This window comes from Ascaphus truei, chromosome 1, assembly GCF_040206685.1.
Source record: "Ascaphus truei isolate aAscTru1 chromosome 1, aAscTru1.hap1, whole genome shotgun sequence".
NCBI lineage: Eukaryota > Metazoa > Chordata > Amphibia > Anura > Ascaphidae > Ascaphus > Ascaphus truei.
Genome location: NC_134483.1, coordinates 445,122,395 through 445,150,305, shown reverse-complemented (window position 1 = coordinate 445,150,305; position 27,911 = coordinate 445,122,395). Strand labels below are relative to the sequence as shown.

The 27,911-nt window shown below is 45.8% G+C and overlaps 1 protein-coding gene across 1 annotated transcript in view; it reads left to right on the top strand.

Moving 5' to 3' along the window:
- Positions 1–1,764: 1,764 nt before the first annotated feature.
- METTL14 (methyltransferase 14, N6-adenosine-methyltransferase non-catalytic subunit) overlaps positions 1,765–27,911 on the top strand; it is a 27,702-nt gene continuing 1,555 nt past the window's right edge. The window contains exons 1-9 of the mRNA XM_075616354.1: positions 1,765–2,013; positions 5,895–5,983; positions 7,572–7,659; positions 9,989–10,069; positions 11,210–11,297; positions 12,254–12,344; positions 13,437–13,578; positions 25,925–26,017; positions 27,037–27,153. Of these exons, the coding sequence (XP_075472469.1) occupies positions 1,942–2,013; positions 5,895–5,983; positions 7,572–7,659; positions 9,989–10,069; positions 11,210–11,297; positions 12,254–12,344; positions 13,437–13,578; positions 25,925–26,017; positions 27,037–27,153 (861 nt within the window). The 5' untranslated portion in view covers positions 1,765–1,941. The remainder of the gene's footprint in view (positions 2,014–5,894; positions 5,984–7,571; positions 7,660–9,988; positions 10,070–11,209; positions 11,298–12,253; positions 12,345–13,436; positions 13,579–25,924; positions 26,018–27,036; positions 27,154–27,911) is intronic.

Below are 27,911 nucleotides of genomic sequence, written 5' to 3'. Positions count from 1 at the left end.
TAGGGATCAATAAGTTTTGTTACTATATACTTATTGGAGCAGGATTCTCAGATATGGAAGATTCATCCACACAAAATAGATCTTCCAGTAGCCAGGCTATTAAAACATGCTGCTATCCTGTTATACAGAGGTGCAGGCTTTAAAGATACCACGGACAGGCCGGCAGAATGCGCTCTTACAATGTTCGTGGCTGCAGGGGACCTTTATAAAGCCTGGATTGTAGCACTGGCGCACGTTCTCATCGCATCGCGGGCGCCTCTCGCCCGAGCGATGTGTGAATTCAACTGGTGGCGATGGGGAGGCGTGGCAGATGCGTCACGAGGCTGGTTCGCCGTGATTGGCTGAACCACTCACGTGACGCAGCCATTGCTTGAAAAGACAATTTTTTTGTCTTTTCAAAACGCGGTTGCGCCATCGCGCTCTCACTAGAGGCGGCATCATAGGGACTTTGCAATTTGTTATTGGTCATGCACGAGCGCCATTGCACGGACTATAATCCGGGCCTAAAACATCTATAGTAGTGATGTACCGGGTACTACCCAGTACCCGGCTTTTTCAGCTACCCGGAAATTACCCGGACCCGGCAGCTGGAAAGTGGACCCGGCGCCAGATATCCGGGTAATTGAAAAGTATCTCTTACTTACCTGCTGGAAGCCCGCGGCGACATCTGAACAGGTAAGCAGAGGTGCGGGGGCGGTGGGGCAGCATCAGCGTCAGTGTGAAGCCTGCGCGGGAGCTGCAGGACTCCATACTGCACTGTGAGCTGGGACCATGTGACTGGAGCAGGAGAAGCTTTCCTATTGGACAGAGCCCCTCTCTCTCCCCCCCCCCCCCCCCCCCAGGCATTTAATTTAAATGCTTTGGGGGACAGCACGGGAACTCTGTAACCACTGCGCCCCCCCCCGGAAATTCTCCTGCCCCCCACTTTGTGCACTGATGTAGGCTACCTGTGGTTCTCCCTGATTTACAGTCACAAACCCAAAGCTGTTGAGTAAATTGCCTGCTTTTTGTGTGATGTGAAAGTGTTTTGGTCACCCCGAATGTGGATATCAATTCTTTGGCTCGCAGACTTGTAGTTAGTTTTACAGATTGTGAGTCATACACTTCATAGTCTCACTGATCAAACAAATACTTTTAAATTTAAATACCACTTATTGTTTTTGGTAGACATGTTCCCCACCCAGACATTATTAACCTTTACTAATCATCTATCAGATACAAAACATTCAGCCCCCTCAACTGTCACTACACGTTAAATCAGCGCCCTCGCGCTCCCTGGTTCAAACAGCAACTGATGCGCACGCGCCGGAAACTCGATCCAGCCTCCGTGCGCCTCGCGCTTTCAACTCGTATTTTCCTGCGGCGCGTGTTTCTGGTGACGTCACGTTCAAATGGTTGAAATCGCGAACTACAAAGGGAAAAAGTGCGGAAGTCAGCAGCCGGCGGCCATCTTTGGTTAGGGCGAAAGTCAGCAGCCGGCGGCGATCTTTAATTACGGGCGGAAGTCAGCAGCCGGCGGCGATCTTTGATTACGGACAGAAGTCAGCAGCCGGTGGCCATCTTTGGTTAGGGCATGCGACTCAACCGATGTTATTTTTCTCAATATATCAATATGCACAAACACAACGAGAAAAAAAAATAGCGACCCAACTATTGATATGGGGCGCGGTGGGGTTTCTTTACCATCACTTTGATGACACCCTGCCGTTCAACAGCGATAGATGGCATTTGCCCAGATCAAGTATGGTTTCTGCATATGTCCATGTGTTGTGTTTGCGATGTTGCGTGACGTAATCAGACTGCGCGCCACGACCCGTTCGAAGCCGTAACGGCGGGTGTACTAGAACGCGGCAGGACGCTAATGTACGGTGTATTGTACTACGCCACTGCCTACAGGGCCGCCTCGCGCTGCAGGTGAAGTGAGGAGGCGCCACGGTTTCCATGGAGATGAACAGCCGCTTGCAGGAGATCCGCGCGAGACAGAAACTGCGCAGGAGACTGCTGGCCCAGCAAGTAATAATAATAATGTACTGTACACAAACTGTATATATATGTATATGTGAGAGAGATATATAATCCCCTCCAGCAGGAGCAGACACAAGACAGCACTCAAAGGTAAGTAAGAAAACTTGTATTAAAAAATAAACATAGCACAAACATGACCAACGTTTCGGTCCTCGTGGGACCTTCCTCAGTGTTGTACTTGCTCAAGCACTACCCTGAGGAAGGTCCCACGAGGACTGAAACGTTGGTCATGTTTGTGCTATGTTTATTTTTTAATACAAGTTTTCTTACTTACCTTTGAGTGCTGTCTTGTGTCTGCTCCTGCTGGAGGGGATTACTTTTCTCTTACTATTGGTATAGGACATGCACCGCAAACTATGGTATTGGGAGTGCCGGCTGCCCCATTTTGTTTATATATATATATATATATATAAACACGTATATATGTATATATATATATATATATATATATATATATACACACGTGCTACTTAACAAGTAATAATAATGTGTATATATAGATGTAGAGGTATCTGTACCATGTTAGCCGAGCTTAATAGTCAAAAACGAATAGACGATACCGTTCTGTGGCTAACGAAATGCTTTTATTTGTGCAAGCTTTCGAGATACACTGATCTCTTCCGGCGGTGTTACAACGGATAAAGCAAGAAAGGGTTTTACTTAAAAAAAGTGAATCATGGCATGTATCTGTGACTGAAGCCTAACCCTCCCCCCTGTGCAGTATGCAATTTATGACTTAAGGTGTTAAATGGTCCCTGAATGTTAGTGATGTATCTGCGTGTAAATATACATTTATAAAGTGATCACAGTGTATACAGCGCTTTAGAAAAGGTGTGTGTATACCAATGGTGTGGGTAGGTGTAGAAATGTAAGAGGGTGTTGCATTACTATAAATGTATGTAGATACTGTGTGGTCCCTATTGGTATATAGGGATAGAATTACATTGTACATATGTGTAAGAGAGAGCTGTGTGCGCATACATATAGCGCAGTATGTATAGACATGGCCTTTAGCGCTCATGGGAGAGGGTTTTCTCGTGTCAGTAGTGACTCATAAAACTTCGGTCTCTGTTTAGGCCACCGCTAAGTGTCCCGAACAGTTGCATAAATTTGTATTCATGCAACAATCTCTTTCGGTGTTCTCAGATTACCTTTGGGTATGGCTACCTTCAGATCGTTCATTTTATGGACAGATTAGGAGAAATGTTCTCCGACAGGACTGTCTCTTGTTCCGCGTGTGATGTTGTGGAGATGCAGATATATTCTCTTGTTTAGCCCTGTCCCACCTATGTAGTTGCAGCCCCCTGGGCATTTCATGCACAGGCTTCAGTCAGATACATTCCAGGATGCACTGTTAAGTAAAAACCTTTCTTGCCTTATCCATTGTAACGCCGCTGGAAGAAGAGATCAGTGTATCTCGAAAGCTCGCACAAATAAAAGCATTAGCCACAGAACGGTATCGTCTATTTGTGTGTGTGTATATATATATCTATCTAGATAGATATAGCGCGCTATTTACCAAGTAATTATGTGTGTGTGTATTTATATATTATACATACACACACACACACACCTTTAAAAGTACTTATTATATAATTACCGGCGCCTGATCAGTCCACAATGGATGGAAGTCCAGTAGAAATAGTCCCAATTCCAAGATGTGCTACAGTCCCTGAATCTTAGAGTGTTCCGTTAGGAATTCATGCAGGGGATGTGGAACATGAAATAAAAGAAGAGAGAATTTAGTGCAACACAGCTAAACAGATTACACAGACATGAAAATGCAAGCTGGCTGACACAGGGGGACAAGACAGACAGACACAACTAGACAGACAACATTAAAGCAAAGCTAGTGATAAAAGTTAATTTATTATAACTGAAAATAAAAAGTAGGACAGGTTGCTGATATGCCGCTCCGGTGGGTTAAAATCTGAATAACACTCACAGGACGGCAGATGTAGATTCGCATAAGTCAATGTGAGCCGAAATCCACGTGTGGGGGGGTCGCAGGGTTCTCAGGATGCCGTGTATTCCCTCTGTTACTCCTTACTGGTGAGGACCGGAAATGACGTCTCCGTTGCGCCGAAACCGGAAATGACGTCGCCGGGTGTGACGTCAGGACTGGTGAATCCAGTGAAGCCTCAGGGAAATGGCGATCCGCACCTCCTTGCCCCTACTTCGCTCAACAAAAGCGCTCAGCGATATAACAGCTTGTACTCAGCAAAAGTGTCCAAAATAGAATAAAACAGCCCTACGCGTTTCGTGTGGGTAACCACACTTCCTCAGGGGAGCGAAGTAGGGGCAAGGAGGTGCGGATCGCCATTTCCCTGAGGCTTCACTGGATTCACCAGTCCTGACGTCACACCCGGCGACGTCATTTCCGGTTTCGGCGCAACGGAGACATCATTTCCGGTCCTCACCAGTAAGGAGTAACAGAGGGAATACACGGCATCCTGAGAACCCTGCGACCCCCCCACACGTGGATTTCGGCTCACATTGACTTATGCGAATCTACATCTGCCGTCCTGTGAGTGTTATTCAGATTTTAACCCACCGGAGCGGCATATCAGCAACCTGTCCTACTTTTTATTTTCAGTTATAATAAATTAACTTTTATCACTAGCTTTGCTTTAATGTTGTCTGTCTAGTTGTGTCTGTCTGTCTTGTCCCCCTGTGTCAGCCAGCTTGCATTTTCATGTCTGTGTAATCTGTTTAGCTGTGTTGCACTAAATTCTCTCTTCTTTTATTTCATGTTCCACATCCCCTGCATGAATTCCTAACGGAACACTCTAAGATTCAGGGACTGTAGCACATCTTGGAATTGGGACTATTTCTACTGGACTTCCATCCATTGTGGACTGATCAGGCGCCGGTATCTCTCTTTTATTTATGCTGTTCATCTGATTGTACTATCAGTTTCACCAGGCTGCCTATCTACCAATAGGGTTCCCCCTCTTAACAGGGTACATTGTTATTCCCATTAGCGCTTTTTTACATCACCTTTTTTTCACTTATTATATAATTGAAACTCCATTGGAATCTGCAGGCCGAGCCCAGTAATAATGTGTATAACCTGTATGTGTGCATCTATATACAGATATATTTATTGGTTTATATCTATATACTAAGAACTGATGTCTCAGAAAGCTAAATAATGGTTCATCTATATTGCATTACTATGTGGGTCATCTATGTATGTATGTGTATCTTTTTATAGCGCCCACAATGTATTATGGTGTTACAAAAGAGACAATATACAGGCATACCCCGCATTAATGTACGCAATGGGACAGGAGCATGTATGTAAAGCGAAAATGTACTTAAAGTGAAGCTCTACATTTTCCCCACTTATCGATGCATGTACTGTACTGCAATCATATACATGCAGAACTGATGTAAATAACGCATGTGTAACAGGCTCTATAGTCTCCCCGCTTGCACACAGCTTCGGTACAGGTAGGGAGCCGTATTGCTGTTCAGGACGTGCTGACAGGCGCATGCGTGAGCTGCCGTTTGCCTATTGAGCGAGATGTACTTACTCGTAAGTGTACTTAAAGTGAGTGTCCTTAAACCGAGGTATGCCTGTAGTACAGAAAGTTATAATACAATAAGTGCAACAAACAAAGTCAGACAATAGGAAAGGAAATCCCTGCCCCGGAGAGTTTACAATCTGTAATGTTGGGAAATTGAGACGAGGTGAGGGAAGAAGCGCAGTAAATGGCAGTCGTTAGTAGGAGTGACTGTGGGTGTGGGATAATAGCCATGTGTCCAGGCTAATGAGATGCTCCATTTAAGAGGAAAATATGTGAATTTTATACCTTGCATGTGTCCGTGTAATTATAATCTAAATACACTTCTTTTTTTTCCAGCTGGGAGCTGAAAGTGCTGACAGTATTGGAGCCATCCTAAATAGCAAAGATGAGCAAAGAGAAATAGCTGAAACCAGAGAGACCTGCCGGTAAAACTGTCTGTATATAGTGTATGAATACATGTGCATGTATGTGTACATACTGTACATATAAAAATTGTATATGCAAAGCCAATTTGTATTCCAAGGTGGCGCTGCATCAAGCATTTAACTAGGTTTGTCTATAGGCCTTAATTATTCAATTAGTATAGCGTTGCCAAAGGAATTCTATAGTCATTGCCTGCGTATCACAAGTCTTCCTTATTCAGTTGGACACACGTGGAATAATAATAGCACAATTACTGGATCAGCGTCAGGATACAGATACTGTTTTCCTTGTGTCCCTTCAACAACCTACAGTGTTATAGATATCCAGTGGACATTATACTTATTTCAGGGATGGGGATGTGGGGTCCTTTGGGTTGGTTTCCATCTCTCCCTATCTCCCCATCATAATAATACTTTACAACCTACTTGCTTTTACTTCTCTCTGTTGAGCTGCAATACTCTCTCTTTGATGCCACCTACTCTTCACGTTGAGTATTGTTTTTGGTTTACCAGAAGGGAAGCTAGAGATGGCCATTTCATCAACTCGTAACAAAGACATCTTCAATTCTTCATTTCTCTAGAAGTGGAAGGCTATGACTAGGGCAGTCAAAGTGACCAGAGAAACCCTGCTGCAGATTCTAGGGGAAAAAAACATCTAAATATGATAATTTGAACAAAGGAGATTGCAGCTTTGATCCGAAAAGCCACAGGTTTTTATCTAATTTGTAGCACAGCTGCAAAAAGGACAAGTTATAAACTTCACAACAGGGTGTGGGGTCCCTGGAGGGCTGCTTGCACACAGTTGGATGGATATATGTCTATCTCTAGCCTCAATATTTTTGTTTTATATACAGGAATGAAGCAGGGGGTCTCTGCAGCTGAACCCCATGAATTTTCGCTCCGGGGACTCCCTGCTTCCAGATATACCTCCAAATGAGGTGCAGATACTTACCTCCTAAAGGGGTGCCGGTATCTCTCTGCAGTTTAAAGCTCCTGCGTCACACGGACCAATAAGAAGCCGCACCGGGTGACATCACGGCTTCCTATTGGCCTGCAGGCCGTGGGAGCTTTGAAAAGCTGCCATAATGTGAACCCTGCATGCGAGCAGCAGTGGCTATTTGCACCCACTACGGAGGTAAGTATCTCTGGAAGCCGCAGACACCCTGCTGCAAACCTGTATTGAAGAAAAAAAGCTGAGATTGACACTTTAATGCAGCACCGATAATTTACAGTTCCTTGTCGGCATCAGTAGTTGGATAGATGGTTTGTCAGCAAGTGGGCATTTGGAGAATTACATTTTATTCTGTGGCTTAGATTTACAACAGGGCCTAAATTGTGGCACAATTATAACACTATCCCCTTCAAAAGAATTGCTATATAAAAATAAAAAAAGAACTAAATACACCAAAGGTTAGTGCCATACACACCACCGGAGAGATATCTACCCCAATATAGATGGGGAAAGATACAGCTGCGGAATATAATTGACTTCACTCCCTCTTAACATTGTGTGTGTGTGTGTGTGTATATATATGTATATTATTTTTATATATATATATTATAATTATTATTATTTGTTTTGTTTTTGAAGTGCTTCATATGATACATCCGCATCAAATTCCAAGCGCAAACTGCCAGAGGAAGGAGAAGTCGATGAAGAAGTTATCGAAGAATGCAAGGTGAAGGACGCTACAGTGAATGATTTGGCGCTACCAAGATCACCCCATCCCATAATGTGGCGCGCATTGCAGGCTCCGATCCACATTCTCCCAAACTCCCAGGGAGCACCCGGTTACCAACATATTTTCAGTTTTTGCAATAGGGGAGACAGAGTGGCTACCAGTGTCGGCTTCTGTCCAGCGGCCAACAGTGAGGCTCACTGACCTTGGGAGATAATCTCGTGGCTCTCTATTGGTGACCCTGCAAACGTATTTGTGTCGCAGGGTGTGGACCAGAAACCAGAAAATCACTACAAATATCTTGGCAACTGGAGGGTCCGTGGAGTTCTGGGGTCTGTGGATAGACGTTGCAGAATCCCCCCCTCTCTCCCCCCATGTCATGTAATCATAATACAAAAATTTGAAAAAATGGGGATTGCTGGTTCTTAACAGTTGAAACGCATTATTTTGGCTTCATCTTCACTTGTGATTCTTCAGTGTTACAAGCTATTATGAATAATTTCCTTTCCTGGAAGATTGTTCCAATGACTATACCTTTATTGATTATCTGCTTTTTAATCTATGAAAATGCTGGATGTAATTTACATTGTGTCGGTTGCTAGTTATTCACTCTGAGAAATGGTCTATATTTTAACCTGTATGTGTATATATAGATATATGCAATAGTTGGCACTCCGGTAGTTAAATCGGTGTAGGTTGATGAAATGGAAAAACATATTTCCCATAGGAAAAAAGAGGCAGCACTCTGGTAATCCAAAATGGTACTGTATATTGAATGTAAAAAGGCATGCATACAGACCCAACGTTTTGGCCTCAAAGAGGGACGTTCTCTGTGTGTGTGTGTGTGTGTGTGTGTGTGTGTGTGTGTGTGTGTGTGTGTGTGTGTGTGTGTGTGTGTGTGTGTGTGTGTGTGTGTGTGTGTGTGTGTGTGTGTGTGTGTGTGTGTGTGTGTGTGTGTGTGTGTGTGTGTGTGTGTGTGTGTGTGTGTGTGTATGTATGTATGTATGTATGTATGTATGTATGTATATGGTCGTGAACCAGCCTGTCCTGGAAATATATAATAAAGAAATAAAGGGCGATGTTTCGGATCACACAGTTCGTTTCTCTGGCCCAGGAGCTTGAAGTCTGAAACGATGCCCATTTTTTGGTTTGCCTTATGATACCATTAAATTCCTTTTTGCTGCAGATTTTTTTGTGTGTATGTGTATATATATATATATATATATATATATATATATATATATATATATATATGTATCTATATAGTATCTATATATATAGTATCTATATCTCATTCAATTAAGCTATAAAGTGGCTTTTACATGAATTTTCTCTATTCCATAAACTCAGTACAGATACAAAGGAATGTTGTCCTGTGCATCCTAATAGGCACATTATGTGGCCACTTTTAGTATATTTAGCCATTCTTGGAATCAAATCTGCTTTTGACTTGATTTGCCTGTGTGGCCTCTCCGTGAAAATCATTAAGCTTCAATGCCTCATCTGGGTCAGGGTTTAAGGCTTGACTGGGAGAAAAAGTGATCTCTCCATTTTAACCAGAAGTACCAGTGATTACAGCTACAAGTTGAGGTTGGAGGTGTCAGAATTTGTATCGATCCAGGAAGCTGCAGTGTGGTTAAACAGTGGTCTCTGGTCCCAATATTTGTAACATTATTTGATATATGTACTAAAGACTTGCCTTAGAGTTGGAAATTCTGACTACCACCAGAACTCACTTTTGAAAGTCTTGGAAGGGCAGCATTTACTTTCAGTTAAAAGCTTAACCCTGCTGTGTTTCTTGATGTTTATCATAGTTGAATATTTTATTGCAACAGCAAAAGGTTCGGAAATAAAAAATTTCGTTTTTCTGAGGTTTAAATGTGCAGTTCCTCCTAGGACCAACATAAACCAATGACACTGACATGTTTAAGTCTAAATTATTTTAACGGATGTTTCTCTGGTTACTCCCTTTTGTGTGATTTTGCACAGGGAAAGCCCCTATCACAACTTATGTTTGTTAGCCACTTAACAAGGAGAGGGTGTGCTAAGGTTGGAGGAAACGCCTAATTAACAAGCACTCCCTCATCAGGCGTCCTCATTGAAATAAAACCTTTCTTAGTTTCCAAACTCAAAAAATCAAATGTTTGTTTAAAACATGATTGCATTTGTTTCAGGAAGCCAATTTGATTGTTAGTTTACAAAATGCTGATTAACTATGACAGATTGTATCTTTAAGTTGCCAGATATTTTATCTGAAGAGGGCGTTTGAATTGGCTAAAAAGCTACAATTACCGGTCAATGTTTTCTTGCTGGTTTTTTTTGCTTTTAGAAGGAAATTGAACCACAGAAAGAGGAGGAAAACCTGCCTTATAAGGAAGAAATTTACAAAGACTCAAGTACCTTTCTAAAGGTATTTGCATGAAAAATGTTCCATTTTACATGTTACATGTGTGCATACTTATCTTGTTTGTCTACTATCCTCTATTTTCTTGCATTAGTTAATTGTATAACTTTTTAGCTGGGCCATTTTTTATTTTTAAATCAAAGTAACTGCGTAAATTGGAAGTAAAGATTTTCTTGTATTGAAATGCTTGGGTGATTTCTAGCTGTGAATGGGAACTAGCTGTGATGTACAGTAATATTACAGAAGGGCAATCAAACTGAAAGCATGAACTTAAAAGTTTAAGCTAATGGGGAGGGGAAGGGTTACTAATATGTGTAGTAGAATCCTTTCTTTTCCACAAGTTGAAAAGTAAGTTGGCATACTGCTTTGCCTCAATCGATTACTCACTTTGGAAGTTTGGCCCATATATACATTGATATTTTATAAGTTTTTTTTCAGGAACAAAATCAAATAAGATCCTCTTTTATTGGAGAGAATCAAAATGTTTGTTTCTGTTTTAGTAATCCATAGCACACAACACATTTCTTTACTGGAATATGTTAGATCTGCATTGAAGGGTTATTGGGCTGAAGTGGTATTTTGGTTGTAAGAACACAGCCTTTAAAGTGGATGATCCCAATCTAAATCCCAGTGTCTGCTTCCCCCTGTGAGATTGGGTAAGTCACACAGGGCCTTATTTTTTATCCACAAAGAAGCATTTTGGAGTGTTTTTGATTTCAGTTGGGGTTTTCGCTCGTACTGACATATCTGTGGATCTAGAATTCCCTCCCCCGCCCCCCCAATCTCCTTCTGCCCCAGGTGCTAAATTTACATTGTAATCTCTGAGGCAGGGGCTCATAATGCCTGCAACATTCTTTGCACAGCCCTGCGTACATTGTGAGCACTATCTAAGTATTTAATATAAATTATTATTGGCTGTGTTGTGAGGCAAGTGTAATGTTTATTTGTGATGTAATAACCAGGAATACATATACAGTACTCAATGTATTTTTCCTTGGGCTAATTGTACTGTATGTAGCACTACAAGTTACTGTAATTTAATGAGCAGTGATTGTGTCAGGTTACTGTTGACCCTGAACCTGCATCTGAAAATCAATGTAGCTTTTTTTTTTCTTTAATTTTTCCATTTTCTTTTTTTCCCCTCAGGGAACCCAGAGCCTGAATCCTCATAATGATTACTGCCAGCATTTTGTTGACACAGGACACAGACCACAAAACTTTATCAGAGATGTTGGTATGTTGCAGAAACTGGAAGAGCAAACTGCAGCAGCTGAACCAGAAAGAGATAACTGACATCTCTGTGCTGATTCGATGTGCTGCCAGATTCCACAGTTATAACTACAGTACATGGCCACTCCTTCACATTGGGCATTTTGTTTTTGACGTTTAACAGGAGGTTGGCTGTAGACACCGCAGCAACAGCTCACTACCATCTTTTTAATATAAAAACTGCTCTAATGGTTTAGAAGTATAAAAGAATATTCAATACTGATTTATGATGCAGCATTGTAATGGTAATTTGCAGGGGATGTTTCCAAAGATGAACTATACAGTGCCGACGAGTATTCTAAAACAAATCTGGGGCAATCACCAACAAGACCCAGGTACATGCTGGGTACATGCTGCAACATTTCAGTGTCATTTCTGCAGACAGACTAATGGCCCATCGGATTAACACAGCAGGGGTCCCTGACAGTCCCATTCAAACTGAATGGGAGTGCCAGGGACCCCTGCTGTGTTAATTTGACGGGCCATTAGTCTCTGCAGAAATGTCACTGAAATGTTGCAGCATGTACCTGGATCTTGTTGGTGATAGCCCCAGATTTTCCAAGGCAAGTTTTAGAATACTCGTTGGCCCACCTGTATATAGCAAGATCAAGTAGATAGCAGTGTACATTATACCCTCACCTCTGTGGGTTCGATAAATCTCTTTACTACAGATTACGTAAAACAGTTATTTTGCAGTGCTATTCCTGACCTCATAATGTACATCCGAAAAGGAGGAAATATCTGAGAATCTCCATGGTGTTAAGAGACTTGTCATCTAAAAACTGTTGGCTAAAGTCTGGCAATAGCATATGGGATTGGTGTGTGTTATCCTGCTATCTCAGGAGATGCATGATTGTGTGCATGAATATTTCTGGGCTTGTTTAGCAGAACTAATTAACAGATTTGTACATTTCCAATTAGGATTAGCAGACCGATTTGAAGAATATCCAAAACTCAGGGAGCTGATCAGACTGAAAGATGATTTAATATGTAAATCAAATACTCCTCCAATGTAAGTGTGCACTAACGGCAACGATACAATATTTGTATGTCTGCTGCACACGCCGACTATAAATGTTTATATTTATTTGTTTCTTTCAGACCTTAATCAGTCAAATGTTATTACATTCTGTGGTAAACCTACTTCTCATTTAGTGATGGAAATAAGTAAATGTCTTCTGACCCTAAAAGGGTAGTTCTATTACACAATGGACAAACATAAATTCAATAGCTTTATTGTGTATGTTTATGTGGGAGGCAATGTTGCAGGTTTTTACTTAATTCTGGAATTACAATGCAATGCAATATCAATTCATTTGAATACATTGTCTATGTCTAATTTGGAAATCTCTGATTACGGGTCCTGAGATGCACTGCAGAGAAACCAAAAAGCAATCCTTCTCATAGTTAAGGATTTAAAGGAGCTATCTAAGTGGGCAAATCTTTTTGACCATATTATTGAATCAGGGGGTCTCCGGAGCTGAACACCATTAATTTCAGCTCTGGAGACCTCCTGCTTCAAGGATACAGACCTCTGTAGAAGGTGCTGGTAGCTGCTCGGCTAGCAGAGATCACGTAATGGCCGCTTTTCAAAGCTCCCACACAATGCGGGCCAATAGGAATAGTGACGTCATCCAGTGCAGCTTCCTATTGGCCCACGTCACATGGGAGCTTAAAAAGCAGAGAGATATCGGCACCCCCTTCAGAGGTAAAGATCTCCGGAAACGGGGTCCCCGGAGACCCCCTGCTTCAATCATATGGTAAAAAAGAATCGCCCACTTGGATAGCTACTTTAAATCCTTAGTTATGAGAGGGATTGCTTTTTGGATTGGATAAAGGTATTGGTACTAAAAATTTTGATTGCTCAGTCTTAAACAGTCCTCGCCCTCAGAATGCAAAGTATCAAATATGTATTTTCTGCAGAAGCACTCATTAATTTCTATTTCTGTTAAAGCATCAATGTCCCCTGTTTGGCTGAATAATATATTTTTGGTACCTTTAAACTGAATCCCACTCTACTGATCATATTTCCTTACCATCCTACGTGTCTTCAAACTGTGCAACCCCAATTGTAAAGTAGATGTTTTTTGTTGTCCAAAACCAGGTATTTACAAGCAGACCTGGAAACCTTTGACCTTAGAGAGCTGAAGAGCGAGTTTGATGTAATCCTTCTTGAACCACCACTGGAAGAATATTATCGGGAGACGGGAATTGCAGCAAATGAAAAATGGTGGACTTGGGAAGATGTGAGTGATATGAAACCAATTTCTATGCGGACTACTGTGCCTTTTTTTTCTTCTGTGAGATGAATTTGGCTGCTCATACATGCCATTATAAAACCTTAATGTTCAACAATAAAGCAGAACAATCATTGCGAGTGAAAGAATAAGGTACAGATGCAGCGGCCGTTATCCGACTATTTCTCGGGTTGAATCACGCACTATAGTCTTTGATGTTCCGCTGCAGACTAAATGGCCCATCGGATTAACACAGCAGGGGTCCCTACTGTGTTAATCCTACCGGGGTCTCCCTGTCTTTCAGAGACACGCAGTAAGAGAGAGTCTGAATTAGTCACTCTACCTGCACGCCTCTAACAGGCGATCAAGGTTTTTTTTTTTTTTTTAACACTACAGTATTGTAGCGGGGGGTCTCCGGAGCTGAACCTCATTGTTTTCAGGTCCGGGGACCACCTACTTCCCGAGTTACAGGCCCCGTTATGGGGTGCCGGTATCCCCGCCATGTTAAAATCCTTTGGGTCACGTAACCGTGAGATTTTAACATTGCAGGAGATACCGGCACCCCGTAACGGGGCCTGATGAAGTAGTGTTTTAAACTACAAAACGCGTAGGATTTTAAACTTATGTTAAATGCTTTGTGTGACTTCTGTTACCACCAATACTGTCGTGCAGTCAGAATACGGTCCTGTGTTTTTTCTGTGTTAGCCGCTACACCCGTGGCGCCTGGGCAGTGACCTCACTGACCGTTGCCCTGTACTGCCGGCGTTCTTCTTGGGCTGAAGTCAATTACTCCCTTAATACTTTTGGGACTATCGCTTTCCCTTACTACATTACCTGCAGTTGCCTGAATATATCCACCTAACACATACCTACGGGTCACGCTAACCAGTAACACCGTGATGTGAAGTACGGGTGGTAATTAGGGCGATACTGCTAGCAACCTGATGCCGGAGAAGACTAATTCCAACACAAGCGGGGAAATCTCCGGGAGAGGGAAATTTACGGGACACTCTGAGGAGGATTCCTTGTTCCCACCAGTGTGGGGCCACCTACCGCAAAGAGAGATGTCTTCCGAACATCCTCTTCGTGAGACCAGATAACAGCCTCCTGACCTGTCCAGTTCCAGTGTTTGGTAACACGCCTTATAACATGAAATGCTTTTAAAGAATTGGTCTGATGTACGCAGAATACTTACCCTTTTTTTTTTTTTAATCATTTTTGATACAAATTTTATTACATTATGAGCGTTGTGCGTGTTTTTTTTGTCTTTATTCTCCGTAACGGGTCCTGTATCTCGGGAATTAGGGGATCTCCGAGGCTGAAAGCAACTTCGCACACTAGTATCAAACACCCCCTCCCCCCCCCCAAAAGAAAAAATCATTACCTTAGCATGGAGGTGGGCAACCTATTTTTGTAGTAATAATGTAGCCACAAGTGTGTCGAATAAGTGAAAATCGCAACACCATATAAAGATTGAGAAATTAGGTTGCTCAAACGAACATTTAAAACAATACACACTGTTCGTCTGCTCTACTCACCTCAGCACTATCACCTGCTGCTGCTTCCCTCAGAAGTGTATGTACAGAGCTCCCAGGCATTTGGTAAGGAATCAGCTTTATTCTTTCTTTATTTGGTATTTTTTGGTTTGAATCTGTGGGGGAGTATACTGGGAGTATACTGGGAGTTTTATAGAGGGTTTGGGGTGTATTTTCAGGCTTAAAAACCGTTTTTGGTTTTCACCCAGGGGCTGCAGTGATTTAACCCAGCATAGCTGCAGTTTAGCTGGCTGGAAAACTGCAGTCTCACCCCTCTCTCCTCCCTCACTACTGGAGGTTTTTACTGGTTGTTTAAACTTCCAATTTCACTCTTTTGTTTTTCTTAAGCCTGATTCCTTTTCTCACTTGCTATTGAGAGCTCTGTGTCTTTTCTATAAAGACTTGTAAATTGTGGTGTTTGCTTACTATAACAGAGAGAGAGAGTTAATAATAAGAGGAAAAGATTTAAAACTGCAGCAGGTTTTAAAAGCTGCTGTTTTTTCCCCTTGCAGAGAAATCTCTTCTTAAAAGGAAAGTTTTTCTCTCAATACCTCTCTCCCTAAGCAATACCTTCCCCTGACTTAGAGGCTTATTTGTTTATCATGCCTGGAAAGGGGAATAGGACAAGTGCGGCAACAGGGGCGACGCCCGGATATAGAACACCAAAAACTGTGGCCCCTAGGAGCAACACTCTTAGTCACAGCCCTAGGCCTGGTCCTTCCAGTGCCCTGGCCACGCCTCCCCCAGCACCTGTTAGCAGCGTAACCCCTGCAGTCCCAGTTCCAACATGGGCGCATGTGGCAGTTGCAGGCGTTAACCCCAGCAACAACAATGCTGGGGCCACGCCCTGTTTGAGCAGGAAGCTTGGGGTGAGGTGCCCAATGTCACCTGGCCTAAACATGGAGATATATGTGAGGGCTGTGGCTGATGTGGTGGGTCCCTCTGCTGTGGTGGCGGCCAGCAAAATGTATGGGAGAGGCATTTTCTTCCTTCGTACGCTGGCTGCCACTCACTACCTGGTGCAGAAAGGCATCAGTGTAGGGGGGAAATACATCCCTATGGAACCCATGGAGGGGTTAGGCACAAAGGTCATTCTGTCAAATGTGCCCCCCTTCATCCCAGATTGCCTCATGAAGCCGTACCTGCAAGCCCTGGGAGACATTAAGTCCCCCATAATAAAATTATCTTTGGGCTGCAGAGATAGGGCGCTGAGGCATGTACTCTCATTTAGGCGGCAGGTACAACTGCTGCTGCCAGGGAGCAATGAATCTGTGGAGGGTTCGTTTAGGGTGCCCTACGAGGGCATAGAATACACTGTGTTTTATGGCACGGAGGGGGTTAGATGTTATCTGTGCAGAGAGCTGGGGCACACTCGTAGGAGTTGCCTCAGAGGGAACAGAGGACCCATCCCAACTCCTGCACCCGCCCCTCCCTCTGCCAAGACACCTGGTACCGCTGTGCCCACCACAGCGGGGCCCTCAAGGGCCCAGGTCCCTCCTGAGACCGCAGGAGATGTCGCTGTCCCATCCGGAACAGTGACTTCTGCACCTCTTCCTGGAGAGCGGAAGGAAGGAGAGGGGGTCGCCCTGGAGCGGCCAGCCTCTGTTAGCGCTGTCTCCCCCCAGGAGGAAACACCCTGTGCCGCTGCACCCACCGCAGCGGAGCCCTCGGGGGCCCAGGCCCCCGCTGGGACCACAGGAGATGTCGCTGCCCCATCTCGGACAGTGACGTCTACACCTCTCCCCCAAAGAAGGAGAGAGAGGGAAAAGCCCTTGAAGGCCCAGGCCCCCTCTGGGACCGCAGAAGATGTCACTGCCCCATCTCAAACAGTGACATCTGAACCTCTCCCCAAAGAACAGAGGGAGAAGGAAAAGAGCTTGAGGGCCCAGGTCCCCCCTGGGACCACAGAAGATGTCACTGTCGCAACTCAAACAGTGACATCTGAACCTCTCCTCAAAAAAAAGAGGGGGAAGAACAAAGTCACCCCAAAACAGTCACCCTCTGTCGCTGTCCCCCCTCAAGAACCCCCTAACCCCATTGTAAGCACCATACAGGGTGAAGGGGAGCGGGAGGAAACTCCTGCTATGGAGACAGCAGCACCCTCTCCTGGGAAATCAGTCCCCAGGAAGTGCAAATCTAAAACCAATAAGAGGGTGATTGAGGAGGTTGAGAGTGAACCATATTATGTTTACCCTCTGAAGTCTCGGAAGCGGAAAGAAAAATCAGTTCCGCACAAGGTGGTCCTGTCCGACCCACTGGTTGGGATTAACCAGTGTAAGCCGGATCCCACAAATGTACAGCCCCCCCCCTTGAATTTCTGGAGGGAATGCAGCTGGAGGTACCCGATGCCTCTGGGGACGTTGGGGAACCTCCCAGCGCCCCTCTCGGTTGGAGAGCATCCCCTGGAGAATTGTGCTTCGGTAAATTTGACATGCCGAGTGCACCTATCTTCAGAGCCAACCAAGATCCCCCTTCGGCTGTACCGCCTTCGGGTGACGCACATAGGGATAAAAAGCCCCGGTTTGCGTCACCAGAGGAAGGAGATGGGTTAGGGCTGACCCCCGTGGATGAGGGTTTGGAGGGTGTTGTGGTGAGCACTTCCGATTACATCTGGGAGTTGTCTGACCTGAACCCTCTTGGTGCAGAGTTTTGGGCAGGCACTTTGTTGGGAGTGAACGCTGGGAAAGACCCTCCCAATGAAGCCCTTGCTAAGGAGTGCCACCCCATGGTTGGTGAGAGCCCTCCCGCGGATGGTGGGTGCCCTCCCGTGGATGGTGGGGGCCCTCCCGCGGATGTTGGGGGCCCTCCCGCAGATGGTGGGGGCCCTCCCGCGGATGGTGAGGGCCCTCCCGCGGACGGTGGAGGCCCTCCCGCGGATGGTGAGGGCCCTCCCGCGGATGGTGAGGGCCCTCCCGCGGTTGGTGAGTGCCCTCCCGTGGGTGATGCGAACACCCCGTGGCACGTGTGCTTCTGTGGCCCCCGAGGACTCTCGGGAGACCACTGCCTCTGCCATGCCGCCACCAGCTGCCCCTGAACATCCTGACTCGGGGATGGAGGTGGAGAGCACAGTGGACCCCCTCGTGGAAACACCGAGGAGGGGATCCAATCTAGGGCTGAGAGAGGCCCCCGCAGAGAAGGACGGGGGTCTTGAATTCTCCAGCAAAGAGGAGCCTGGGGAGTTGGGGCTCAGAGGGGAGTCCTCTGGCACCATGGAGTCGGTGGACTCCTCGATCACCATTATCCCTGCCCGGGAGCTAGATAGTTTCCTGGATGATACCCTCTGTAGACACGGACATACGAAGGTGCAGTTGGCCCTTGAGAGGTGGAAGGATGCTTCGGTCATTCTCCACTCAGAGTATATATCAAGGCTAACCACAAGGCCAAACTTTCCGGGACTATCGAACATACTCGGGTCCTAAAGTTTAACAAAGTGTTGCGAGAGCACGTAAAGGCTTCTCGGGGTATAGTACCCTGAGCGCCTATGGGAAGCAAGACTCTTGATTACCAATGGCTTTGAGCATCGGTACGCTAAACGTAAATGGATGTAAGGACGGGTTTCGCAGGTTCCAGGTACTCTCCTTTTTACAAAAGGGAAAGTATTCTGTGAGTTTCCTGCAGGAAACCCATACCACTCCAGAGGCTGAAGCCAGCTGGCATCTGGAGTGGCGAGGCAAGGTCTTTTTCAGCCACCTCACTTCGACATCTTGTGGGGTGGTGACCCTGTTCTCTGAATCCTTTCAACCTGAGCTGCTGCTTGCCAGAGCTGTTGTTCCAGGTCGCCTGTTGCATATCAGGGTCCGACACGAGGACGACACGTTTAATTTCCTGAACGTGTATGCTCCTGCCAACGGACCCCTGAGAAGGCAGTTCTTCGTCAGAATGTCTGAATACCTGGAGACAGTCGACGCAGACGAATACGTGGTGCTCGGGGGTGATTTTAACTGTACCCTCGAGGCTCGGAAAGACCGGAATGGTCCGGAGCCACACCCGTGTTCTGCGTCGGCCTTGCGGGAGGTCATCACCCGCTACTCCTTGGTAGATGTCTGGCGAGAACAACATCCTGAGGCATCCACTGAGTTCACCCATGTTAGGGTGTTTAGGGGTGAACGGATGTCCTGGTCCCGGATCGACAGGCTGTATATTTCCAGCCACAGCCTGTCGCGAGCCCAGTCCAGTGCCATTAGGCTGGCGCCGTTTTCAGACCACAATTGTGCGTCCGTGACGGTGACGCTGCTACCTGCAGCACCCTCGGCCGCATATTGGCACTTCAACAATACGTTGTTGGAGGACAAGGGGTTTGCGACGACGGTCCGAGACTTTTGGATGGCCTGGAGAGGTTGCAGGTCAGACTTTGCCACGTTAGAGCAGTGGTGGGACGTGGGCAAGGTTCATCTGCGCCTCGTGTGTCAGGAGTACACAAAAGGTGCCAGCAGGCGGCGCGATGCTGAGATCGAGGCCCTCAGGGAGGAGGTGCTTGATCTCGAGAAGCGGCTGTCTGTGGCAGGAGACCAATACCTGCAGAGTATGTACGTAGAGAGGAAGTGCACTCTCCGGGACTTGGAAGATCGGAGAGCTCGGGGGGCGTATGTGCGATCCCGCATCAACTTCCTTCGAGAGATGGATCGCGGGTCGCGCCTCTTCTACGCGCTGGAGAAAAAGAGGGGAAACCGTAGACATATCACATGCCTGTTGGCAGAGGACGGTACCCCTCTGACTGACCCGGAGAGCATCCGGGACAGAACCCGGAGATTCTATGTAGATCTTTTCTCTCCGGAGTCCATCCAGCCAGATAAATGCAGGGTCTTATTAGAGGGGCTTCCCACGGTCAGTGAGGATGGAAGGGAGCCGCTTGAGTTACCTTTGACTCTGGCCGAGCTCTCTGAAGCCCTCAGTCTCATGTCCCACGGAAAAGCGCCGGGGCTAGACGGGCTGACTGTGGAGTTCTTCCAGTTTTTCTGGGAGATGCTGGGACCTGATTTCACCGAGGTCCTAGCCGAAGCCCTGGAGATCGGTGAGATGCCACTTTCGTGTCGGCGGGCAATACTGTCTTTGCTGCCGAAGAAGGGGGATCTCCGTCAGATCTCTAATTGGCGACCGGTCTCACTGCTCAGCACGGACTATAAGATCGTAGCCAAAGCGCTTTCGCTGAGGCTCAAGTCCGTGCTGGCAGAGGTGATTCACCCCGACCAGTCCTATACTGTCCCAGGCCGGAGCATTCATGACAACATTTTTCTGGTCCGGGACCTGATGCACTACGCGCAGAGGACTGGTCTGTCACTCGCCTTCCTGTCCCTAGATCAGGAGAAGGCATTTGACAGAGTGGATCACCGTTACCTTATGGAGACCCTGCGGGCGTTTGGCTTTGGCCCACAATTTGTGGGCTTTCTCCAGATGCTGTACGCCTCTGCAGAGTGTCTGGTGAAGATCAACTGGTCCCTGACGGCACCTTTTGTGTTTGGTCGGGGAGTACGTCAAGGGTGCCCCCTGTCTGGGCAACTGTACGCGCTGGCCATTGAGCCCTTCCTCTGCCTACTGAGGAGGAGGCTCACCGGGCTGGTGCTGCGGGAGCCCGACATGCGAGTAGTCCTGTCGGCTTATGCCGATGACGTGCTCCTTGTGGCCCAGGACCTAGATGATCTAGAGCGGGCACAAGCGTGCCAAGAGGTCTACACCGCGGCCTCTTCTGCTCGGATCAACTGGTCCAAGTGCTCCGGCATATTGGTGGGTCCCTTACAGGTGGACTCTTTGCCCCCCACGTTTCGGAATGTCTCGTGGGAGAGTGATACTCTCAAGTATCTGGGAGTCTACCTGTCTGCTGCGGAGGACCCGGCCCCAGAAAACTTCAGTGATCTTGAAGAACGGGTCATTGCTCGTCTGGGGTCATGGGTGTATCTGTCGAGAATGCTTTCCCTTAGGGGAAGGACCCTGGTAATTAATCAGCTGGTGGCCAGTCAGCTTTGGCACCGGCTGATAGCCATGGGTCCGCCCCCCGAATTTATCAACAAGATCCAGAGGAGGTTGATGGATTTCCTCTGGATGGGGAAGCATTGGGTCTCTGCGGGAGTTGCGTGTCTCCCTTTGGAGGAGGGTGGACAGGGAGTGGTGTGTGTCCGCTCCCAGTTACACACTTTCTGCCTCCAGTACCTGCAGAGATACCTATTCGCAGATCCGTCTCCGCAGTGGTGCCAGCTGGCAACCAGTTTCTTTCTCCAGCTGCGCAATATGAGGTATGACCGGCAACTGTTTATCATCAGGCCTGAGGGTTTAGGTAGAGACCTCTCGGTGCTGCCGGCATACTACCGGGACTTGCTGAAAGCCTGGAAATTGGTCTCCGCGACCAGGAAGGAACAGGCGGTGGGGGTTGATTTCCTCGCCGAGCCGCTGCTGTATAATCAGGCAGTGGGGGCTCGGATGTTGGATTCACCCTCTATTTGCCGACGACTAATCCTGGCGCAGGTGACCAGAGTCGGAGATCTCCTGGACTATGAGCGGCGAGATTGGGTAGGAGCAGAGGAGCTCGCGCCCCGTATGGGTCTGCTTACTGCCCGCGTCCCTCGTCGTTTGATCCAGGAGATTAAAGATGCCATCCACCCCGACTCACGCACCTTCATCGAGGGGGTTTTGCAGACCGGAGAGCCTTGTCAACCTATCAACTTCAGCTCTCCGGATCTTTGCGTAGAACCCAAACCAAGGCAACCCAATCGGGCTCCTATCTCCCCAAACCTCAGCAGGTTGGGGGATATGTCCCCGGCATGTTTTCGCGGCATGCCAAGGAAAGTCCTGTATTCTCTGGTGCTCCATATAGTGCACTACCTCGCCCTTGTCACCCGCCCAGATACCATCTGGAGGCGGGTATTTTTTGGGAACGAGGGCGAGAGACCCCGGTGGAGAGAGCTCTATTCAGCTTTGGTTCCCCGTCCCGCCGGGGATTTGAGTTGGAGGGTCCTCCACGGTGCACTGAGCACAGGAGAGTATTTGGCACACTTCACGGACTCCCCTGCCGCCTGTCCTTTCTGTGGCGAGCGGGAGTCCGTATTTCACATTTATTTGAGTTGCGCCAGACTGCAGCCCCTCTTGTTCTTCTTGAGGAGCCTTCTCCTGCAGTTCTGGTTAAACTTCTCTCCTCATCATTTTATTTTTGGGTGCCCAGTGTCCCGAGACAATAAGCCTAGGGATCTCCTAGTCAACCTGCTCCTGGCAGTGGCTAAGGTAGCCATTTACAAGACCAGGAAGCAGCGTTTGGAGAGGGGGGTCCCAACGAACATCGTGGCAGTGTTCCGGGCGCTGGTGCACTCCCGTATTCGGGCAGAGTTCACGTACGCCGAGTCCGCTGGGGCGGTTTCGGAGTTTGCCTCCCAGTGGGCGTTAGGCGGGGTGCTCTGCTCGGTATCCCCCATCATGGGTTCTTCTGAGTTAACCCTTCTTTTTTAAGTGCACTTTTTACAGTGCACTTGTTGATTCCCTTATATATTTGTTTGACTGGTTTTTCTTTGTTCTACTTGGCAACAAGTAGAATTGCTGTTTAACTGAATTGGCCGGCTTCGCCGGCCAATCAGTATTAAACCAGATCAAAATAGGCTGGTTCACTTCGTTGACTCATTCAGAAAGCGGAAACCATCACACGCCGTCGGGATACAGTTTATTTTACTGTGGGAGCTGGCAAACTGAAATTCTCCACACTTTCATGGCCAATTCGCCACTTGTGGTGATTGGTGACAGGGTTGCCCACCTCAGCCTTAGCGGATAGCCGCTAAGGTAATGAAGCTGCTTACATTTTATTTTTATTCATAGTGTGCGTGAGCAGGGGGTCTCCTGAGCTGAACAAAGTTGATTTCAGCCTTGGGGACCCCCTGCCTCCCGAGATACAGGCCCCGGTATGGTGTGCCGGTATCCCCGCCATGTTAAAATCCTCCACGTCACGATACCGGCACCCCATACGGGGCCTGTATCTCGGTAAACAGGGGGTCCCCGAGGCTGAACTCGACTTTGTTCAGCTCAGGTGACCCCCTGCTCACACACACTATGAATAAAAATAAAATGTAAGACGCTTCATTACTTTAGCAGCTATCCGCTACGGTAAGGATTTTTTCTTTGGGGGGGGGTTGTGTCGGATACTAGATTGCGTGAGCAGGGGGTCTTCTGAGCTGAACAAAGTTGATTTCAGCTTCGGGGACACCCTACTTCCCGAGATACAGGCCCAGTTATAGGGTGTCGGTATCTCTTGCAATGTTAAAATCCCACGGTCACGTGACCCACAGGATTTTAACATGGTGGGAATACCGGCACCCCATGACGGGGCCTGTAACTCGGGAAGTAGGGGTTCCCCGTACCTGAAATCAATGGGATTCAGCTCTAGAGACCCCTTGCTACAATACTGTAGTGTTTAAAATGAAATAAACCCCCCGCGATCGTCTGTTAGAGGCGCACAGGTAGAGTGACTCATTCAGCCTATCTCTTACTGCGCGTCTCTTACAGACAGGTAGACCCCGGTAGGATTAACACAGCAGGGACCACTGCTGTGTTAATCCGATGGGCCATTAGTCTTTCGCGGCAAATGTTGAAAGGATCTCGAGGGGAGATCTCGAAAACCAATTTGAGAAATGGTCGGATAACGGCCGCTGCATCTGTATGTGTGAATAACTTATCTTCGTTTCCTGGTGAATCCGTCTCATCTGAAATGTGAAGTTCATGAGTTCTAAATTATTAACATTCACTCGTAATATGCTTGTCACATGAAATTCTCTCAAAATGCTCTTACACTACCTTCACAAATACATGTGCATATTTTTTGTTTTTCAATTGCTATATTTGGGAGTGAGTGACTGAGTAACCGGTTTGTCTTAATGAAGAGGGCTATGTGTTAGGTATAACCCAGCATGATTCCATTCTGCTCGACAGTTTTGTGTATTACAATCACAAATATTCTGTAGTCGGCTATCTTGAACGCGTTCATTGTAAGGTCTTATATTCAGGTACGCTTATTTTTTTATATATATTTCGCAAAGGAATACATATCTATCAAAAAGTTGTTGGTGTCAGATTTTGACGACGGAGGCTGATACTGTGTAGCAATTTGCATTAGCGTATAGTTGCGCACTCCCAAGCAGTCTCCTTTTGCTGTGTGTGCATGGAGTCGGTGTGAGGACAGCCACAATGTGAGAACAGACTGGATCCTCCCTTGAAATTTCTGATTTGACCAAAGATTGACCAAGTCTCAACTTTAAGAGGAAAGCAGTAGGCCTCATCCTCTTATGTGTACACATACATAAATCAATACATAAATCAATTCCTCCCAAAGAATTGTTTCTACAAATGTTTTAATGTTGCTATCTAAGTATGTATCTTAGAAATTGTAACTTATGACACACACACCTCCCCCTTACTATACATATTTTATTGTATGTTCAACCTTTTTTTTTTTTTTTTTAATTTCGTGGTTTCCGGTTATTCTGAAAAACTCTTCAGCCATTGCTTCTGTTTGGTACATCATGCATGGCCTCTGTGAGGATGCAAAAAATGTTAAGAAGTTTCGGTTTTATATGATATAGCATATTACAAAGCAATATCTGTACTGGATTAGCTCGTAAAAAATGCTCTTTCTGTTTTTGGGTAAGTGTGTCATTCCATTGCCGATGTTTATTTCTATTCATGTGTGCACATCTATTGCACATTATTACTACAAATCTTCTATGCCTCCCTTCTGATGTAAGGCTGCGTCCATAGATGGACCAGCCGTGCTGAGGCGTGCGGACGCTCCGCGCTGAGCCCCTGCATCCTCAATGAGGATGCCTTGAGAGGGGGCTCACGCGAGCGTCCGCAGGCGTGCTGAGGAGTTGGAGGCTTCAGCCGAGCGCCAAGCTGTTTTTCAGCGCGCTGTCGGCTGAAAACATCCAATCACAGCACAGCAGCATCAACAAAACAAAAAGAATAACCCCTCCAAAAGCGCTAACCTACACTAAGCTAAGTGCTAATAATATGTGCTAATGTAATTAAATGTGCTCGTGCAACAACAAATGAAAGTGACTTACACAATGCTGTGAGAAAAAAGCAGCTAGGTGACAATAATGACAGGTATTTCCAAACCTGATATACACAGTGAACAAACAAATATAAAGTCCCCAGCGCTAAAGTCCAAGATACCGTGATCTTTAAGGCAGTCTCTAGTCTTTAAGGTGGTAGTTGGGCTCTTGTGTCGATGTTCCAGATGGGATGATGTCCTTGATGTAGATGGATACACCGTCTGAAATAACAGATAAACAGACACACCTGATTGCGCAGTGTGTTACAGCAATCAGAGCCCTATCTGAGATGGGGCTCTGATTGCTGTAACACACTGCGCAATCAGGTGTGTCTGTTTATCTGTTATTTCAGACGGTGTATCCATCTACATCAAGGACATCATCCCATCTGGAACATCGACACAAGAGCCCAACTACCACCTTAAAGACTAGAGACTGCCTTAAAGATCACGGTATCTTGGACTTTAGCGCTGGGGACTTTATATTTGTTTGTTCACAGCAGCATCAACGTCACGGCGCCGTGACGTCGGCGCCGTGACATTGACGTCAGTGCGTCACGGGCGATTGGCCCAGCGACGTCACTGCCCCACCTACAACCACCTCCCCCCCGCTCTCCCCACACCTCTCTGGCCCGGGCCTAAGACTTTGCAGCTTTATTGTATAGACTTTAGGGTTTTAGTGCTGCAAACAAACGTCAAGATGTCTTTAGAATGTCAAATATATTCTGTATTATTCCTTTCTCTCACAAATCAAACTCTGATGTACTTAGTCTTTAGGAATGTTGTCGTTCTTTTGTTTTAGATAATGAAGTTGGATATAGAAGGTATTGCTGGCTCAAGGGCCTTCGTTTTCCTTTGGTGTGGCTCTGGTGAAGGTCTGGATTTCGGTAGAATGGTAAGAAAGACTGAATTAATCCATGGTGTGTGATTTCGGCTGCTTCCTGCTTCAAATATCCCAGCGCAGTTGACAAATTAAGCTAGTTATTCAGTTTAGGCACAGGTGGGTGAAACACAATATGTAGGAAGATGCAAGCCAGGCACAGTCTTAACACAACAATGGAAGTAGTGATGCATGCTATTCTTGTGTTGTTTTGGCAATCTGTAAAATTAGTTCAGGGAGACAGGTGTTTCATAGTACAATATATAAGTGAGAGGCAGATTTAGCATGCTCATTGGCATTTGATGGCTTTTCCTGTTCTAGGAAAATAAAAAATGGTCCATCATTAAAGTTGAAAATGAGATTGGTATTGTGCATGACGTTGGAATTCTAGATGGCTGGATGATAAATTACAATCACATCGCCCGTCTATATCCGAAAGTATGTCATGTTTTGTAAGATCCAGCGTAGAAACTCACCGCACACAGATAATTGCATTTCTAATTATTACTGTATATTGATTAGGTTTTGTGGCTTTCCGAAGTAAGTGGGGATACGGTGTGTGTCCCATGTATAATGTAAAAATAATATGAAAGCATCTGGCATTAAGAGATACAGACAACTAATCCAGCCCTTTAGTTACTTTTGAATTTCTTAAACCATGAATTGATTTGAAGTACATTTAACATTCAGAATGAAGCATCTCAAACAGAAGAATGTTCTGCCTGTTAGCAGGCAGCGAAATCCTATATCTACCAAACCTTGGTTACGTTATATATTTTAAAAAAAAAAATCCCAATCATGGTTTTGGCTTTCTGAAAATATATGCTGTGGCCCCCTGTTTTCACCAGGAATAGTTTTTGAGTTGGGAGGTAAATGCAGGGTATATTGTGTACATTTTAAGTACTATCGCCTCATTCAGTTGACCCCCATCAACGAAGACCTCAGACTAAGTCTTGTGTTACAAGGCAGGAGGCACCATCTTCCTTTTCATAACCTAATAAAACTAATTTTTGTTTTTTATCCATGTCTTCTAGTGCTTGCGCAAATGGGGTTTTAGACGATCGGAAGACATATGTTGGATAAAAACCAATAAAGACAACCCTGGCAAGACTAAGACTCTGGATCCAAAGGCAATATTCCAGAGGACAAAGGTATGGTGGTCACGTTTTCTTCTTTTTCTTTATCAGGCACTTGTATAATTTAGTATACTGTGTGTGTATGAGCTCAGGAGACATAAAGATGGGTTGTATCAAGGCAAGTTTGAAGCAAAAGTGTGGCAAAGGGAGACCTCTTCGTTTTGGACCTCTTTGCACCAATGTACCCATCAAGTTGTTGATATTGTTGTCCTATGCGCACCTGTTTGTAATTTGGGAAGTGTACCTTAGAGGAACTGCTCGTGTACATACATTGTGATGCATCAAGTTCTGCGCCTGTCTTGCTCCATGTTTGTTTGTTTTAATTTGCACATAAAAATCCACAAGGTCTGGCAAACTATTCTATTTAATCTTCTCCAGATGTAAGAAGCTTGACAAGCAAACTACATAACAAAACATAATTCAGGATCCCCATACTTCTGTCACTATAGGTGTGATTCACTAAGGTCTGTTGTAGGATAACGTGCCCTATCTGGCATTAACTGCCTTTGACTTGAATACCAGTTAACATCAGATTGGGTGAATTATCCTGCGACAGAAGTTAGTGAATCTCCCCCTTAATGTGGCATTAAAATGTTGAGCATATACCTATTGATTCTGTTCAACATGCTGCATAAAGCCTGCAATATTGCTGTCTGTAACGTGTTGAATAGAATTGTGTTGTAAGTAGAAAGTGTTGGAAGACAACAAATTCTTCTCGGCAGAATCTTACATTTAAACTTTTTTTGACCAGACATCTGCACAGCAAGGAAACT